Source organism: Eucalyptus grandis, chromosome 6 (assembly GCF_016545825.1).
Source record: "Eucalyptus grandis isolate ANBG69807.140 chromosome 6, ASM1654582v1, whole genome shotgun sequence".
NCBI classification, from domain to species: Eukaryota; Viridiplantae; Streptophyta; class Magnoliopsida; order Myrtales; family Myrtaceae; genus Eucalyptus; species Eucalyptus grandis.
The window spans coordinates 48,045,563-48,064,237 of NC_052617.1; the positions used below are offsets into that span (position 1 = coordinate 48,045,563).

Sequence of the window (18,675 nt, forward strand, 5' to 3'; positions counted from 1 at the left end):
CTTTTCCATTCAGATGAGTCTACTAGATCCAATTATGCAAAAGTTGCTAGAATCTTGTTCAGAATCCCATGCAGAATTCACTCAAAAGTGTTCCCATCCTTTATGGGAAAATCCAGAGTTCTTTGTTCGCCTTCCTTTCGAGAAAAATGAAGACATAAACCCAACTAGGGCGAGCCACATGGGAATGAAGCCGTAACATCTGGTTTTAGCTCAAAGGGAATGCTCGGAACTATTGCAACAAGGCCTTATTGAAATCTCCGATTCACAATGGGCTTGTGAAACCTTTTATGTCAAAAAGCGCGCTGAGCAAAATAGAGGAAAAATGAGATTGATAATCAACTATCAACCTCTCAATCTTTTCCTCCAAGATGATAAGTTCCCTTTACCATCTAGAGATTCTCTCTTTAGTGGTTTAACCAAGGCCCACATCTATTCCAAATTCGACCTCAAAGCCGGATTTTGGCAATTGGGCATTCATCCTGAAGACAGATCCAAAACATGATTCTGTATCCCGAACCAACACTTCCAATGGAAAGTTTTTCCTTTTGGCTTAAAGGTAGCACCATCCCTCTTTCAAAAGGCCATGTGTCGTATCTTCCAACCGATCTTATCAAGTGCAGCCGTCTACATTGATGATATTCTACTCTACAGTCCTTATGAGCAGTCACACTGTCAACTCCTTGAGCAGTTTGCAGAAATTGTAAAAAAGCATGGTATTATGCTTTCTCAAAAGAATATGAATATTGCCCAGACAGAAATCGAATTTCTTGGTATGCACCTTAACAAAGGTACATACTACCCAGGGCCACATATCGCTCAAGAATTATTGAAGTTTCCTCAAGACAACTTCACAACAAAGCAAGTTCAGCAATTTCTTGGGATAATTAATTATCCCAGGGTTTTTGTCCCAAACATTGCAAAGCTTCTAATTCCTTTGCAATTCATGCTGAAGAAGAATTCCCCACCTTGGGGAAAAGTCCAAACCAAAGCAGTCGCTGAACTTAAGGAGATTATGCAGAATCTCACACCATTACAAATACCATCAACAGGCAAAAGTGCAATCAAATTCTAAAACTAATTGAATCCTAAAAATTGTCAAATTGATCCAATCGAGTTCTTCCATTAATTACAATTTTTGAAAATTTTAGAACTCAATTGCACTTTTGTGATACATTTTAGAACTTGATTGCATTTTTTCAAAGTTTTACGACTTAATTACGCTCTCATGATAAGTTTTAAAACTTATAATACACTTATCCCAAAAATAAATTATTTAGAAGATAATTATTTTAAAAAAATCGGTTATATTACTTGAAATATTTAATTAATGAAAAATGTTTCATTATCGATAATAATTTTTTATCTAAATATTTTCGCAAACAATGAAAAAAAAATTCATCCATTCTTTTCTTTGTAAGCAATACGGCCGATTCTTTTTAGGCCAAATCATCCATTCTCCGTGTGACAAGCAAAACTAAAGAGCATGAAAAAAGAGTAGTTTATTGTACTAAAAACAGAAAAATTTTCTTTTCCATAGCGAGGGGTGATGGTATCTATAATTTCAGTTTAATTAAGGCAAAATCTTGATTTCGAAAAATCACAAATCTCTTGAATTTGAGTGGCGCACATTTTTTATTTTATTTTATTTTTTCATCCTCACAATTGTTTTGATAGAGATTTCTTAAAAGTATCTTCAAGATTGCTCAAGAAAACAAATTGTTTGGAAGTTCTATTTTCTCTTTTTTAATTGAAAGCCCGTCTTGTAAGGGGAGAATTACCAAAAAAGTCTCAAACCTATTGCAATTGTACCAATTCAGTTCTAAACTTTTTTTTTAGCCAATGTAGTTCTAAACCTTTTTATAATTGTGCCAGTTTAGTCCATCCAGTCAAAATTGGTCAGCCGGCGCCGATGTGGACACAACGTTTCGGCAAAAGCCGACATGGAAAAAAAAAAAAATTTTTTTTTTTGAATTTTTAAGTATTTTTTTGAATTTTTGAATTTTTTTTCAGCTTCTCCTCCTCTGGTTGGCCGGCGCCGGAGGGAGGCGCCGACGAGGCCGCCCTCGCCGGCCAATGGCGAGGCCCCGCCGGATCCGGCGTGGCCGACCTCGCCCCCATGGCAAGGGCCAAGCTCGCCAAGATCGGTGAGATCGACCCTCGCCATGGCTGGGCGAGGCCGAGCCTCGCGATCCAAGGCAAGGGTCGGCCTCACCCGGCCAAGGCGACGGTCCCGCCCACTACTCCGCGTTTCCGGCGGCTCCGGCCTCCACGGTTCGTTCTTTGGAAGCCGAGTTGGGTCGTCGTCTTCTCCAATCCACCCTCTGCAAAATGGCCGAAAAACCCTCGGGTCCTCGGCAAGCTCCGACAATGGAGGCAGCGAATGGGCGCCGGCCGTGCTCACGAAAGTCGCTGGCAAGGCCAGCCTCGCCGTCGCTAGGCGAGGCCCCGCCAGATCCAAGGCGAGGGTCGGCCTCGCCCAGCCAAGGCGACAGTTGACCTCACCGTCCATGGGCAAGGCCGGCCTCGCCATTGGCCGGCAAGGTCGACCTCATTGGCCCTCACCCTTGGCCGGCACAGGAAGGAGAAGCTGAAAAAAAAAAAAAAAAATTCAAAAATCAAAAAAATATTTAAAAATTTGAAAAAAAATAAAAATAAAATAAAATAAAAATTTCCATGTCAGCTTCGCCGGACGGCCGGTGTCCACGTTAGCGCCGGCCGGCCAATTTTGGCCGGATGGACTAAACTGGCACAATTATAAAAAGTTTAGGACTAAATTGACTAAAAAAAAAAGTTTAGGACTGAATTGGCACAATTACAATAGATTTATGAATTTTTTGGTAATTCTCTTGTCTTGTAAGCGAATAAGTGTATTGTGATATATAAATTCATTTAGGTTCTAAACATTATGTAATTAAAAACATATGCGTAACCAGACGTTGCTTTTAATTAAGAAACGTTTCAGAGTCGATGGCTACAAAGAGATGATAGTCTGCTAATCTTCTCTAGATCGATGGCGACTTCTTTCATCGTCGACTGCTTCCTCCCGGTCAATTTGAGACACGTCTTCGCAAGCGTCGCAAGACCTCCTCGTCAGCGACTTCGTGCCGGACCCGGTCGTCCAGGATATCATACGGACGGTTCTCCTTCATCGCCAGGATGAAATTCAGCACTAGGCTTTTCTTTTCTACTTCGACTTTACTTCTGGATACGGCCCTCTCTCCTGTCAAGAGCTCTAGCAGAACCACCCGATGCTGTAGACGTCCCTCTTGTCTGTGAACTGTCTCGAGTGGAAGTACTCCGGGTCTAGATAGCCGAACGTCCCTTGCAATCCCATAGCCAGATGAGTTTTCTCTAGCGAGATCGTCTTGGAAATCCCAAAGTTCGATATCTTTGTGCCATAGTTGTTGTCCAGGAGTATGTTGCTTGACTTGATATCCCGATGGAAGATCGGCATTGATGTGGCTGATTGCAGATAAGCCAGCGCTCCGGCAATTTCTAGAGCAATGTTCATGCGGACTTTCCAAGATATGCACGAAGAGCGATCCTCACCGTGGAGGTGTTGGGAGAGAGTCCCGTTGCCGACAAACTCATAAAGTAGTAGAGGGACCTCCGTCTTGAGACAACATCCTAACAGCTTCACCACATTCCGGTGGTTTATCTCGGATAGGATGACGACCTCGTTGATGAATTGATCTGACTTGTTTCTCGTGCATCATATGGGACTTCTTTTTGGCCACTATCCTTCCGTCGGACAGCATTCCTTTGTAAACTGTACTAAAACCTCCCTTGCCACACATTCTGCTCTCGCTGAAGTCGTCCGTCGCTCACTCCAGCACCTCCGACGTGAAAATTTCGGTCTTTACAATTGCGCCTTCCTGCGAAGCTATCTGCTGGAATAACAAACCGCCATTCCGCTTGAAGAACGGCTTCTTGAGTTTGGCCTGCCATGCCCTTCTCAGGGTGCATGACAAAATTTCTAGAACATAAATCAATTTCTGGCCAGAAATTAATTTCTCAATTTATATTCCATAGAAGAGTTTCTGAGCAAATAAACATGTTTGATAACGATTCAAAATTTATATTTCTAGAATAAAAATTCGTTTGGTAAAAGAATAAAATTTCTATTTCTAAGAGCAGCGATGACTAGCGTCTAATGGCCGGAGTCCAACATCCGCAACCGGCAGCAAGCGGCCGAAGTCCAACGTTTGGCGTCCGACGTCCGGAGTTCAGCATCCGACGTTCAACGGTCGGCGGCCAGCATTCGGCATCCGACGTCCGGTTCGGCCTCCAAATAAGCCTAATTAGCCGACGACCGATGCCCAACATCCGAGTCCGGCGTTCAATGTCCAGAGTTCGATAGCCGATGGTCGGGGGCCAACGATCAAGTCCAACAAGCGACGGTAGGCGGCCGACATCCAACGGCCAATGGCAAGTGATGGGCGGTCGGCGGCAAACGTTCGGTGGTCGGCGGTGGACCTCCGGCATCCAACAATTGGCAATGAGCGACCAATGATCAACAAGCATCCGACGATCAGCCGGAGTCCAACCGGCAGCTCATGGCGGTGGGTCGGGAGTGTCGGCAAGTGACGGGCGTCCAACATCCCACGGGCGGCTGGTGAGCAATATGCAGTGACAAGAGTGAACGATGAAAAAAAAATTAATTTCTCATTATTATTTCAGAAATAGAAAATCTAAAAATTTTAACTTCTCGTTTCTACTCCAAATCTATTTGTGAAATAGAAATCTGTTTCAGAAATAAACGAATTAAATTGCGTTAACAAACAAATTTCTATTCCAAACCTATTTCGGGGAATAGAAAAACAAAGAAATCGAGAAATTGAAATGTTGTCATGTGTGCCCTAAGCAACCAAGCAAGCCAGATTTTGATGGCCAAGCGACTATTACAATCAATCCTATCGCGACGCCTACACACATCAAATAATAATTAGTCTATGAAAATGAAATCACATTTATGGCTCAATGCAAAAGACAGAGTACCTCGTAGAACAATGTCCGTAGTTGTCGCTTCGCGGATGCAATGGTTTTCATCAGAACCGTTTGCAAATCGATCGCCACAGTATCCCCCGGTGTTGATGCGTACAGAGTTTTGTACATTGGCGCACCTGTTTCTAGTCCCATTGCAATCGTTAATATCTGACACGAAAGCAATGTTAGAGAGTAGTTACAAGATTCGCGAGAGAGACCATTTGATTGTTCATTCTTTCGATTCGAGATATATATAAAATGGGGCGATGGTACTTTTAGCTCGAGACAGTTCAGAACCGAGATCATACCTTGGCTCACTTGCAGAAGGTATGGATTTCCTTCAAAACCCGCGTTACATTCGCAGCGATGTCCTCGGCCAACAAAGTCGACACAATGAGCATTCGGGCCACAGTCACTGCTGAAGGAGGTGTTGCCTGTTCTAGGATCTGGTTCGCATGTCACATTCCCAGCAACCCAACTCAATACCATCGGAATCTCGGGGTCCTCATATTTAACACGAGGGAATTTCTTCTCCGCAACGAAAGCACGGCCGCAGCGGGGTGGATTCTGGTGATCACTCTAGTTGTTGATACTGAACATTCTCACGGAGAGGGATATAAGCCCTGCCGGAACAGCTGCCTAACAGCATTCGAATCCCAAGCACTTGCGAGCATGGTCGACATCGGTAGGAAGGCCGAAGCTTGTTGGGTGTTGACAGAGAGAGAAGCATCCTCCTTTGAAAAGCGAATGTTGCTTACATAGGCGAAGATGCCGCACCCGTCACCGATCAGTGTGTTGCGGTTAGGTGAGAAGGAGAAGGGATTGTACATTCCGCAATCATAATTCATCGGCTTTATTAGGAGCTCCATTCCAGACTCATTAGGATGACAATTGGGAAACTCCCACTCATGCAACACACGCACCTTATGGAAGGATAATTTGGAAAGTTTTAACTGGTAGACGGAAAGTATAGGGACCGGAGCGTCCACAGAAGAGCCATTATTGCAGGTGATCTCGGGACATTGCCACATTTCTCAGGACAATTCATTTTGGCAATCAGAAAAGCAATAGCATCATGACAAACAAAACGAGAACCACCGTCGCGAAGACAATCGCTAACCTCTGAAGTGACGGCATGGAATGCAACTCCTAGAACTTCAGCCTTCATCGGTTGCAGAAATGAATTCTGAAGGTGTTGGCATCCACAAAATTTATATTAGAGAAAAACACTAAAAAAGATGCAGGGACAACAGTTGCACTAGCCCTTTTTAAGGTTAGCATATTTCCCTATTGATGAAGAATCTAACTCAGCCGCCTCAAGTTGAACCACCTCAAGTTCAACCGAATGGATTGACGTGGCAATAGGTTATCGAACTATCCAAATTCCAACTTTGTTAATGAAAGAGATTAAGTTGGCGAGGTCAAGGATCTTAAAATCCATCAACGAGAACAATCTTAGAGGCACAACATTATTTCAAAAACTTATCTTTGGCTTAAATACCACATAATCTCTTCGTAAGTTCAGGTTACCGTCTTCGTAAGTTCAGGCTACCGTGTGAAGGAATTAAATAAGATGCCTCTTCACCCAGAAAGATACTCTTTTAACTCTTGTAACTCCTCCTCTCCGTGTGCACTTGCACGTGATCAATGACGTTTTAGTTGCCACTTCAACAAGAAAGATTTTCTCTCTCGGCACTAGCGAGGGATCAATGCCGGATTAGTGTCTTGGCCAGCATCATTACTTTCGGTCGTTTCCAAAAAAATAAGACCCGTCTCTCTATTGGAAGTAACTTCACAAGGAAAAGTACAAGATAGATAGGAATTACTTAAGAAATTAGCAGAATAATATTCAGAAACCAAGAGTGACGTTCACTCCAATTAAAAGACGTCTCATTTCCCATTGGAACGTAGGTTAGCATGAATTTTATAACCTAGAAACTAAAACTACATCTTGTTTTCGCAGGACAATGCGATTTTCCTGCGCTGTCAATGTCCAAGCCTGCAGTCTGGGACTGTGCATGTAGCTTATCTTCTACAACAAACATTAAGAATTGTCAGAAAGTATCGAAGATGACAAATGACGGAGGCATCTGTAACGGTAGATGATGCTACCAGAAAGCTATAAACTGGGCTTAACAGCTATAGAAGCCCAAGCACTTCATAGAGGACGGCCAGAAGTAATGGAGGCATCTGTAACTATAGACGAAGCTAACAGAAAGCTGTAAACTGGGTTTCACAGCTGTAGAAGCCCAAGCCCGAGCCCCAGCACTCGACGAAGATGGCCCTGGTAACCATCAATCGAGCTTGCACTTCCGGAGATACTTCCAGCAGAATGATCCAACTCCATAGGCAATTCCAAGAAAAGCAAGAAAACAAACTGCAGCAAGTGAAAATCACACTGAGAAGAAGTAAAGGAAAAGGCCAGAAGGATCCCACACGCGATGCAAATTTCAAAAGCTATATATGCCTCACAGAAAGGAGGAGCTGGATAATAAAGTAGGGAACTCAATTTTGTCGTAATAAAAACCCTGTAACCACACTTAGTCACATTCTTTGCACTCTCACACAAATTTATCCTCCTGAATCTACTACCAATGCCTCACAACATGAAAATATTGAATGCTCGCCACCTTGCCTCCAAACTTCAGGGCACAAGTCACTCTCCCTCAATTGGACACTTCACGGAAAACGAGATCTCACCTACTTGACACTCTAAGCTCTGGATCAATTTTTTTTTTTTTTTTTTTTTCACTCTACATAAGTCCATACTAAATATGTTTGGAGTTAAAATGTTTTTTTTTTTTTAACTCTCCAGTAGGTACCTTATACGACAACGGTGACTTGGAGGCTACCAAAGATATGGACTACGCTAGAAATGCTGGATATTGAGTATGATGTAGAGAGTTTGAGGGAGTGGTCCGGTCAAAGAAGAAATGAGTAATCAGCATGAGGGAGGGAGAGAGAGAGAGAGAGAGGGTAGTATCCTCTCACTAAAATCCATCCATGAAGTCACGAAAAAGATGAGGAGATGAATGACAAAAAACCTTGCATATCATTAATACCGTTAAATTGCTTTAACGCCATGCACCTATCTTATTGGCTACGTCAAACACTTTTGCCAATGAATCTCTAGTTAATCGCTGAAATTCTTTTGCACAGCTAAAAATCCGAAATAGCATTAAGTCAGCAACAAAATTCAATTCGAGTAGAAGACCGTCGAAGCATTATGATGTTCTTACCAGCTACGGCGCAATAAAACAAGATCGCCAAACGATATCTGATAATCCATGGTAAGGTAACTTCCAGAGAACAGTGCCTTTTATACCCTCCAGCGGTGTCGGCAGCCACAAGTTTCCCGTTGTATGCTCTCAGTTCAGACAACGAAACATTGGCACTTGTTACAGGATGTCCATCTGTATCTCTCACTTGAATTATCAATTTCACTGGGTTTTCACCCCATTGTATCTCAATTGCGCCAAAATTAGGTAGACCTACACGAAACAAACTAGCAATGATACACCACAACCAAGAAAGTGTCCACCACAGAGTTTAAAAGACAAGAAAAGTATTAAGGCATACCATAAGTGCATGACCTGAATCTGCAGTTACGGCTCATCACCCTCATAGTACTTGGCGTCAACCATGCCACAAATCTCAAAACCATGTTTAATGGAGGTGGGACAGCCTTCTCCACAGATTGCGTAAGCCCACTAGAAGTAATGTCAAACAATGGATAACCAACCCCGCAGTCATATCTTGCAATTTCTCCAAAATGAACATCTCCACTTATGAAGAACACACCATCTCTCTATTTTAATACAAATAAAAAGAGATAAGCCAACCCCCTTGACAGGAAAATCGTTTATTAAACTTCAGTATACTAGAACATCAGATTGGAAATTTGTCACCTTACTCTCCGCAATTAATTTAAATAGCCGGTCCATCTCCTTTGGAAAACGTCCCCAAGCTTCCAGGTAAAACATGGGGCCAGTTGCAGCCGAATGATTTGATACGACCTGAATATTTTTAAGTGATTGACATGCGCAAAGATAGCAATGGTTACCCAATTAGCAAATTCAAACTAAACAACTACTATATAATACTCAAACAGTTTTTGCTTGAACAATCCTTGCAATGGCTCGTGTATGGGGTTTCTCTCATACCAACGTCATCATATGAGGAAGTTGCATTTTACTGGATGACCATCCTATTCATGCAGATATAATCATTTCACGATAAAGTTCTACTAACCTATAAATGTCACGACAACCCAGGACAAGAAGCTTCGAGTTTAGATTGCGAAACAAACAGTTAACACATCAGGCAGCTCCAAAAGACTTATCAACTTTATTTGTCTAGATTTGAGGGAGGGCACAGGCACATTCCAGTAATGTTGAAGAGTATTTTGTAAATTACCTGAATGGAAGATCCAAATATAGTTAACTCTGTTGCTGGCCCCATCAACTCTTTCTCTAACCACGTCCATTGTTCCGACCCCAAGATGCTTCCATCACTAAACAAAGGATCTCGATGATACCTCGTATCTAGGAGAATAACCTGAAAGGGGAATCCACCAGCAACATATGGTATAAAATCGCTGAACAGATTTACAGTTTTTACTAAAGTTGGTCAGCTCATAGAATTTGAAACAAGATAGGGAAAAACTAGTGCGTAAGGCAAGGATATAGTGAAAATTGTGCATGTCTTGCTGCAAGACAGCCCAAATTAGCATTGGAGCAGCTCGAGTAAGAATAATTAACTTGAAAAGAAAAATATTACGTTGAATTAAAACCAACATATATTGACATCACAATAATGCAAATATCCATCTAATATTAAAGCGCATTCAAATGAATACCTTTACTTGCTTACCCACAGGACCAAATGTATATGATGCATAAACGCCTGCTTGCTTTCGCCTGCAATTTCCAGCTCTCTCAAGAATTGTCACAAGCCCTCGGGCAAAGGCAAAGAACAAGCCAAAGAATAGATTGATATTTCCTCATGACTAAATGCTTGCATGGCCATTATGAAATCCAACAATTAACAAAGCCCGGGTTATATAAAACATTAAAATTGGTGTGTCAGCATAGACTGTGTGATATCCTCACCTGGGACTATCCTTAGGTTCATCTAAGAAGTCGAGGAGAAGCCTTTGGTTGGTGATTTTCCCACCAAACTCCTTTCCTGCGTCATTCAGTCCATAATCATGGTCATCCCAAGTGCCAATTACCTAGACACAAGAATGCTTAAGACTCAAAAACGGGAAAGGAAGGATAGCTCCAATTTCTCAACACTTAACACTTCTGTGCTGCATGTTGGTGTGTCAACTCTGCTGATAAAATTTTCAAAAGAGAGAACCTTAGCATTCTGTCGAAGAAGAGAATATCCAGGATTCGTCTTAGCTCTCGTGTATCTGGACTCCATCTCCTGCTCAGATGAAGGAACAAATCTTGGGACATTCTTCCAGGGTCCTGTCGTCCTTTCTTTGCCGAACAGTTGTAAAGGGCGCCTTATGTCTCCATATATATTGTCGCCCAGCCAGATGAATACCTGAGGATCAAACTTGACGATCGCATCCCAGATAGGCTGCAAAACATGAAACCCCTCAACAATCACACGGCGTTATCATTGCCCTTCATCACAGTTCTAACGCAGGTTAGCTTAAGGCGGCATCAGCACTGCATCTCATCACTGAAATTAACTGATGGAGGTACGTTTCACCGAGGCCACCCATGTCCCAAGGAAAAGGCATAAAACACGAATCAAATTCAATAAAAAAAAATTGCCACGGCCGCCCTTAATTTGCATCAATAATCCTGATTAAGGAAGATATAACAGCTAAAGTGCACGTTTTTAATTCAATCAACGAACACGATCCACCGGACCCACCAACTACTATCCAGTTAAATGAAACAGGACCAGGACCAACTACCCGACAGATTCCAACTTAGCAATCTTCATGGTTCACGTCTTATCTTCAATAGAAGAGGAGCCCAGCGAAACCAAGTTTCATGCTCGGCTTGAATCAGAGCCGTTAAAAATGAGGAATTTCACAAAAGGAACAACGAACGAAACTTGCCCAGTCCACTGAAACAGGAAGAACGTGCTAAGAAGAGAGGGAGCGAGGGGAAGAGCCGACGAACCTGGGGCGCGCTTTGGTTCGCGCACGACCCGAAGGCGATCCGAGACACCACCCTCTCATCTCCGGCCCCGGCGACGGAAGCGCCGAGCGAGATCAGCGACCCGACCACCGCCCACCCCCAGGCCCACCGCGCCCACCGCCGCTCGCTCATCGGGGCTTCATCGAGGCAAGCGCGATCTCAGGTCGAGGCCGATCGATCGCTCTCCAGTCGCCGGCGAAGCTCGGGAGCACGAAACAGCACGCGGCGGCGATCGAAGTACACCATGGAAAACGGGAATGCGACAGCGCGGTCGCGCAAAAGAAAAAAAAAAAACAAAAACAAAAGTAGGGCCGCCAAAGCAGAAAGGTGCGAATCCCAGACGCCCGGATGCTCTCCTCTCTTTCCTGTTCTTTACGGGAAAGGTCGAGCGGCGACCCCAGTGGTTAGCCGCGCAAGAGCAGCTCTCCGATTGGACGCTGTGAGGAAGGCGTACAATCGCGGCCGTACAGGTGGCAGCGGCGCGAGCTTTAAAGAGATGCGGGTCCCCTTTTTCTCGCCGGGGTCGGTGAATTGCGAGCTGCTTTTTAATTCGCGGTGGTTGCGACTTTGCAAAAAAGATCGAATTAAATGGACGTCCGGCAAAAGCATTATTTGCTCATCCAATTCGTCACCGGTTCGACACGTTTCGGTGACGGGAGCACGTGAAGAACGTGCTTAAAATGCATCGAAATATCGACCCAACTGTTTACAGCTAGAGGCTAAGTCGTGCTTTTTTAGTAAATTCAGCACGATATGTCAAAGTCCTCCCTCTAGCGAACTCATCTATTGCAAAATGCAATCATGTGGACACTCTCGCTTGCACATAAGATACGAATCTTGTTAATAAGTGGCCCGATCCTACTGAGGAATTCTTAATTTTCAAAACAAAGATTATGCGTGACTCATGAACAAATTTCTTAAAGTGTAATTAAATATTTCAATGGGAGACTTCAGTAAAGTCTAGATTCCATCTATTCTCTATGTCGTCGACCGAGGGAATCAAAATGGCTTCTTTTCATTTGCGAGATGTGTACAACTCCTAAATATGTATTGCATAATGACGACTCATCATGATACCGAGTAATGTTAAATTGTATAGATGATATTTCTTTAAACAAATTTAAAATGAGGAGTTTGGTTAGGACTTGTCTATCAACACGCCTTCGCCGAAAGTGATAAAAGTATATTATTTTCGTTGTCGTTGATGCGAAATACAATGAATCACCTTTTCGTTTTTTTGTGAACGCGTTTACGACGTTGATTTTTGTAAGTCGAGTTCATTTGAACGTTTGGATCACGTGACATCTGTCCATACACGCTGATCGAAAAGTGATAAAACATGTTATTTTCATTGTGATTGATGCGAAATTCGTTTTCATGTAAACACATTTAGGACTTTAATAATATATGTCAAGTTCATGGGAACTTTGAGATCACGCGAGCCACGTGATTGGACCCATCTAAATAATTGTTTTAAAATAGATCTGACAACGGGGGGCTCCATGGTTATTTACCACTCTCGGCACTGTGCCTCCACGATGGTAGACAAACCGAGCACCAATTGGAGGGGACAAATTGTAGAAGTGAAGACGTCACTTTCCCCTCTTTTGTTTTGCCTCAACCTGATATCTCCCTCTGGTAATTCTCGCGCGATATTTTATATAATAGTATTCATGAACGTGGTCTCGACTTCGAGAAGGGAAATTAAGATTAAGTGCATTTATTTCACAGAAAACTTAAAATTTAAAAATATTTTTCAAAAATTAATTAATTATATAGTAGAAATTTAAAATAATTTTAAATATTTTCATTATTGATAATAATTTATATCTCTGATGAAAATATTTTTCATCTTCTCATTTTTGTTAGCAACATAATTAATTGATCATTCCTCAAAAACATCTTTAAATTTCGAGCTTTTCTTGAATGGATGCGCTCTAAAATAATCAACGAAAATGCGGAGGATCTCCGTCTGAAATCGAATCAGATGATACAACCAATGCGCGTCTCGCTGGATGCCAGTCGAGAAGAGGCGACGCCGTACAATTGCGACATAAATCGTCCAATTATTCACCGCTGAATTTACAACTGTATCGTGCTGCCGAATGAATGAAGATTTCCAAGAAAAAAAGAAGCAAAGAATGATTTCAACGGTCGGTGGAACGCGGCGGGGAATCAGTGCATCATGACGCTGAACTCGTCGAAGCTGAGCACGCCGTCGCCGTTGAGGTCGAACGCCCTGATCATGGCCTTGCAGTCCTCCACGGACCTCGCCTCCCCCAGCCGGCTCAGCATCCGCCGCAGGCTGCCGGCCGTGATGCACCCGGACCCCTCCATCTCGTACATCCCGAACGCCTCCTCCAGGTCCTTCCTCTTCTCCTCCTCCCCGCCGCTCTCCACCAGCCTCTGGAACTCCTCGAACCCCAGCATCCCGTCCCCGTCGAGGTCCGACGCCCGCACCGCCATCTCCGCCTCCTCGCTCGACAGGTCCCCGCCCAGGCTACTCACGCAGCTCCGCAGCTCCGCGGGGGATATCTTCCCGTCCCCGTTCTCGTCGAAGTAGTCGAACACCCGCCGGAGCTCGCCGGACTTCCCGCAGTCCTCGGCAGCGATTTCTACGACGGGGGCAGCGCTTTGGTCGGCAGCACTGCTCCTCCTTCTCGGGGACAGCCTGCGGCGCAGCCTCCCGAAGGCGGATTCCCGCTTGGTGCCGGGATCTCTGTCGGGCGAAGAAGAGCTGTTGCTTGAGCTGGAGCGGGACGATGGACCGAACTTCATCATGGCGATGGAGGATTGATCGGTTGAGTGATTGGTGAGTTGATTCGAGTGAAGTAAGCTGAGAAATTGAGCGTCAGTTGCAGATGTAGCTGACAAGTTTTTGGATGAGACTGCCAGAAGTAGCGACGAGTATATATATATAAGGAGAGGAGAGGAGAGGGAAAAAGAAGCGGTGTGTGTGTGGAAGACGTGGGTAGGTTATCGGTTAAAAGATTCCCGTTGGGAAAGGACCGTGTTGGTCGTACGCGTTTTTTTTGGGTTCTGTGGGAACCGGCCGTCCCGCCAGTTGTTTTTTGGCGAGGCGGCACGTCTCGTACCGCACGTCAGGTGGCGAAGTTTCTCCGCGGCTGCTGGACGCCGCTCGGAGAAGGCCCGGCTCCTAGGGAGTGCTGGAATTGTCCCGAGGCATCCGCACGCTTCCGTCGTAATTATTGTTTCAGGAAAACGAGAAAATTCGTAATTTGTTTCGTATTTTATGATTCATTAGGTGGATAATTTGGGATGCTCCGAAAAAATCTAAAAATCAATTTTTGCTTGTTGATTCAATTGTTTCAAACTACGCACTTCAAGCATCATTTTTGCATTGATCCACGTGTGCAGATAGCGGATTTCATATTCAACACAAACATCTTGCTTATCTGTATAATTCCATTGGAATTAAAAATCGTTGCATCTTTAAGTGTTTTTTCAGCAATCATAGAGGAAATTTTAGATTTTATAGGATCATTATCAACTATTTTAAAATCGTATTCTGTTTGATGAACATATAATTTAATATTTTTAATATTTTATCACTCCCCATCACATCGAGTTTAGTTTTTATATCTAATGCCAAGCATAAGAATATTTCATTAGGAGAGAAATAGAAATTTGGAAAGATTAAAACTTCATAATTTTTACTCTAATATCACGTGAAATTTTGTGAATATCATTATCAATAGTTTTGATGTGCTAAGCTGTTAAATATAAGTATAATTTAAACATTTTAATGTACTATTACCAATGAGCAAGGAGGATGTTGGTATGCCGTTGTCTCGTTTGGCTACATCTGGTCGTAGTGGGGGTAACAATCTGAAAACCATCAAGGGTGGATGAGGTCGACATTGAGACGGGTCTTGTTGTGGTAATTGCACTTATGATTTCAATAGCTGTCACTATGAAACTTGCTTTGATAAGGGAGGAAAGAGGGGTACATTCAATTCAATATGAAAGTTATAACGGGATAAAACCCTCACACGCTCTTCAACTTGATAATGCGCTCATTAGTTGATAAACTCATTATATCTCTTTTGAGACTAATGAACCTTAATAGCATTTTTGAGTAAGTCAAGCGAACCTATACTTAATGCAAAGGCTAGCTCGAGCTAGTAGAGCGCGGTTCGACTAGTTTATACATATACATAACTTCTCCATACTATTTAGACAGAGATAGTAATTTAGATCCGGCTCGGCTTAGCTCTCAAATAATCACCTCTAGGCACTCCAATACGATAAGGCTAAAATCCTTTGTAACCATAGGTGTCTGTTTTATGAAGTGCTGACTCAATCACATAGCCATGTATCTATATGTATGTTGTCACCAACTACGAATCTTAAATTATCTCGTCTCGCCGCTCATGGAGAACCGATATGGCCGCCACGTAATTATGGGGCTTCTTGATATGAATCCTCCTTTATTCTTTAGGGCCGAAAAAAAAAGAACAGAAGTGATGTCAACGTGGGCCCGGCAAAAAATCAGTGCAAAAACATCAACACTCGTCTCCTGGGTTAGTTAGCGCATATCAAGATTTTTCAATGTTTATTGCTGGAATGGAGTGGTTTTTCCCCCTCCCCAATATTGCTGGAGTCAAACCCTCATGGTCAAGCTGACCAGTTGCGGTGATCACCCAACTTTGGCATTCATAAAAGTGGAAATTATTATGGTCGCTACACCGAACTCATGACAAGTAGGGTTCGTGCAGGATCAACTTGCCCAAAAATTCTTCGCCTTTGTCAGTCTTATCCGTGTCTTCTCCACCTTTCATGACAGGCAATCAATCAATGGTAATTCCCACCTCACATCGTGTTACTTCCTATTCATTTTTATGCAACTTGTTCTGCGGTCCTCGGTCTTTTGCCCTTACCGATACGAACTGAGCTTTTGATTAATTAACATCGAAATCCGTAAGTAATCTCTCCGAAAGTGCCCTTTTCTGTTGAAGTCCGTCTTTATCCCCACGTGACAAACTCTCACTATTAATTATTCAGATTAAAGAAAAGAAGAAAAAGAAGAAACGGGTTTCGCTGCCACGTGGGACGGGTGAAACTGGCAAGTTCGTACAAGTTGGTACCGACCGACGAGCCCAGGGGATCGGAATAAGAAAAAAAAAAAAAAGGGGAGACCAAGACATGTCGGTCGCCGGTGGGAGCGCCAAATTGCGACACTTGCACTTACGTGTGTCATCGCTGGAGGGGATAGTCATTGCTGAAGTGAGCGGAAGGTGAGGGTGGGGGAGATTTTTTTTTAACGGTCAAAAACCGCCACGGGAAAATGCGTGTCCTCATCTTATCTTCTCGGACCTTGACTCCTCAACGGATGGGGATCGGACGGGCTTTTTTTCTTTTTTGTCCTTTTTTCTTTTTTCCCGAGGGCCACGGTTTTCGCACCGTGTCTGTGGGCTCGTCCACGTCGGCGAGTTGACGTCGAGGCCCCCATCATCATCCGATTTTCATGAGCCAGCAGCCCGCCTCGCATTACACGCGGGTTTCCTGTACTCTCTGGAAGGAAGCGTTTTGACTGTACTGCGGATGCGCCCAGCAAGTCAAATTGATTTGGCTTTCCACGTGAAAAAATAAAGGACTTAATAAATTTCGGAGAAATGAAGTCTACTTCGGTCGGAGGAAGAGGAAGAGAAAGAGGAAGAGGAAAGAGAGAGCAAAATGGGATCTTTGATTAGGCTTGAGATGGGCGGTAAAATTGGACTTGGCATGTAATGAAGATGATTTAATCCACTAAAAAAAGCCGCGAAAAATGAAGAACGAGAGAAACAACGTCCCCGTGGGCCGTGATAATAAAACGTTATCTAGTCAATCGTTCATGGGAAATGTGCCCGCGACATGACCTTTACAGAAGTAAGAGTACTCTCCGGCAACTGTTTGGGCAAGTTGCTGTCTTGAAGAAGATATTTCCAGTGGTGCTGGGCTGGATTCGGATAGTTGAATCTGTATTCTAGGCCCGAGCCAAGCCCGATTCCAGAGTCAAAGGACTTCTCGTTCCCTCTGGCGATGGGTAGCAGCGTGCGCCAAGATATGTTTGGCGCTATCTTGGCGCACGGCATAGGTGCGCACAACGTGGTGCAATCTAAAGCCACCCCTTTTTTCCCCGTGTGGTCTCTTTTTTCCTCTCTACTAGAAAGAAAAATCTCTGATGAAATATATTTCCACGCGTAGATATATTGAATTATAAGATGTGTCTTGGTCTTTGTGGGGGATATATTACTTCACATACGCCAAACCGAAAGGATGTAAGCCCTCATTTGGTTCAACTTTCTCGAGGGCTGAAACACATAAAATATTTGTTAGGTATTTTTGGGACCTCACTATCCAAATGCTGAGAAGATTGAAAGTCCAAAGCAAATCCTAAGGTGCTTTGACTTTTAATATTTTGGGAATGCAAGTCCATATTTACTGTTCATTTCTTCACCGTTATTGTTCAACTTTCCCAATTTGTATCGGAGAGTTGTCGGAGGCCAACAACCGTTGTTGAGGGGTTGCGTGTCCTCAGTGACCACCGCCTAAGGGGTTGATCGTCCTTTGTGACTACTGCTCGAGGGGTCACCTAGGTCGCTTTACCTTAACAAGAATCGGCGGCGCTTGGCTCGTGTGACCCAAGTAGTGCTCAAGGTCGCCTAATCTCAGGCGAGGCTACCTAGCAACTAAATTTGGTTGGCGGCGACTAAGCTCCGTCGGATTAATTTTGATTTCTTTTTTTAATTTAATAAAAGCCATTTTTTAATGTAGGTTTTACCAAATGGCATTTAAGCCAAAGCTATTTTCTAATGCACTTTAGAATTACAATTTGCCAAACATTATAATATTTTGGAAAACCCCTTTAACTCAAAAGTATTTATATTTTCTCAAAATAATTTCCACAAAACCGAACCAAAAGTGACCTAAGTCTCTATAAAGTTATGAATTCCTTATAGTTAGAACTTATTAAGAATATCAAATTTGACAATATTTATTCAAAATGGATATAACTTGATGCACTTTAACTCTTCATCCATTTTTATTAAAAAATGGGTTATTATCCTGAAAAACCCAAAACTAGTATATTTGTGACAAATCCCCAAACTAATTTTTTTATCACCAAAAATCCAAAACTAGTACACATTTAATAAATTTACCAAAAACTAGTATACTTGTGACAAATTTATCTTATGTTAGTTTTCGTTAAATTTTACTATCAAATTATTAAGTTAAATGACACGTGATAGTTGACTGGTATATCAATTTGGGATTTTACTCTCCGTTTGTCGCAGTTTACAATTTTTGTGATTTTTTTTCGTGGTATTAATTCAATTTAACATGGGGTATACTTGTTACAAATATACTAGTTTGGGATTTTTGGTGATTGAATAAATTAGTTTGAAGTAAATTTGTCATAAATATATAAGTTTAGAGTTTTTTACGATCAATCAGAATAAATTTATTACGAGTGTATTGGTTTGAAGGTTTTCATGATAAAAATAATAATTTTGGGTAAATT

General features: G+C 42.8%; 2 protein-coding genes and 1 pseudogene across 3 annotated transcripts; all 3 read right to left on the minus strand.

Moving 5' to 3' along the window:
* Positions 1 to 3,232: 3,232 nt before the first annotated feature.
* On the minus strand, positions 3,233 to 5,475 carry LOC104452152 (annotated as a pseudogene).
* Positions 5,476 to 6,764: 1,289 nt separating this feature from the next.
* On the minus strand, positions 6,765 to 11,666 carry LOC104450368. Of its 2 annotated transcripts, XR_726689.3 has the most exons (10): positions 11,133 to 11,666; positions 10,348 to 10,575; positions 10,098 to 10,219; positions 9,845 to 9,905; positions 9,403 to 9,543; positions 8,895 to 9,002; positions 8,566 to 8,794; positions 8,226 to 8,477; positions 7,099 to 7,363; positions 6,792 to 7,018 (listed from the first exon to the last, which is right to left on the minus strand). XR_726689.3 is itself a non-coding variant. In XM_010064891.3 (9 exons), exons 1-9 carry the CDS (start codon positions 11,280 to 11,282, stop codon positions 7,281 to 7,283), a joined length of 1,374 nt encoding a protein of 457 aa, XP_010063193.2. In that variant the 5' UTR covers positions 11,283 to 11,666; the 3' UTR covers positions 6,765 to 7,280. The 2 variants fall into 2 exon arrangements, 1 of the variants encoding a protein (XP_010063193.2); XM_010064891.3 differs by having other exon boundaries at positions 6,765 to 7,363.
* Positions 11,667 to 13,053: 1,387 nt separating this feature from the next.
* On the minus strand, positions 13,054 to 14,065 carry LOC104450370 (putative calcium-binding protein CML19). Its single transcript, XM_010064892.3, has one exon. It carries the CDS (start codon positions 13,929 to 13,931, stop codon positions 13,326 to 13,328), a length of 606 nt encoding a protein of 201 aa, XP_010063194.2. The 5' UTR covers positions 13,932 to 14,065; the 3' UTR covers positions 13,054 to 13,325.
* Between the last annotated feature and the right edge of the window lie 4,610 nt (positions 14,066 to 18,675).

What these genes read in the sequence shown, in the direction of transcription:
- LOC104450368 (XM_010064891.3), bottom strand. Translation starts at nt 11,282, where the DNA reads ATGAGCGAGCGGCGGTGGGCGCGGTGGGCCTGGGGGTGGGCGGTGGTC. An exon ending in CGAACCAAAGCGCGCCCCAG is followed by an intron (nt 10,576 to 11,132) that starts GTTCGTCGGCTC and finishes CATGTTTTGCAG; the next exon opens with CCTATCTGGGATGCGATCGT. An exon ending in TTCTTCGACAGAATGCTAAG is followed by an intron (nt 10,220 to 10,347) that starts GTTCTCTCTTTT and finishes TCTTGTGTCTAG; the next exon opens with GTAATTGGCACTTGGGATGA.
- LOC104450370 (XM_010064892.3), bottom strand. Translation starts at nt 13,931, where the DNA reads ATGATGAAGTTCGGTCCATCGTCCCGCTCCAGCTCAAGCAACAGCTCT.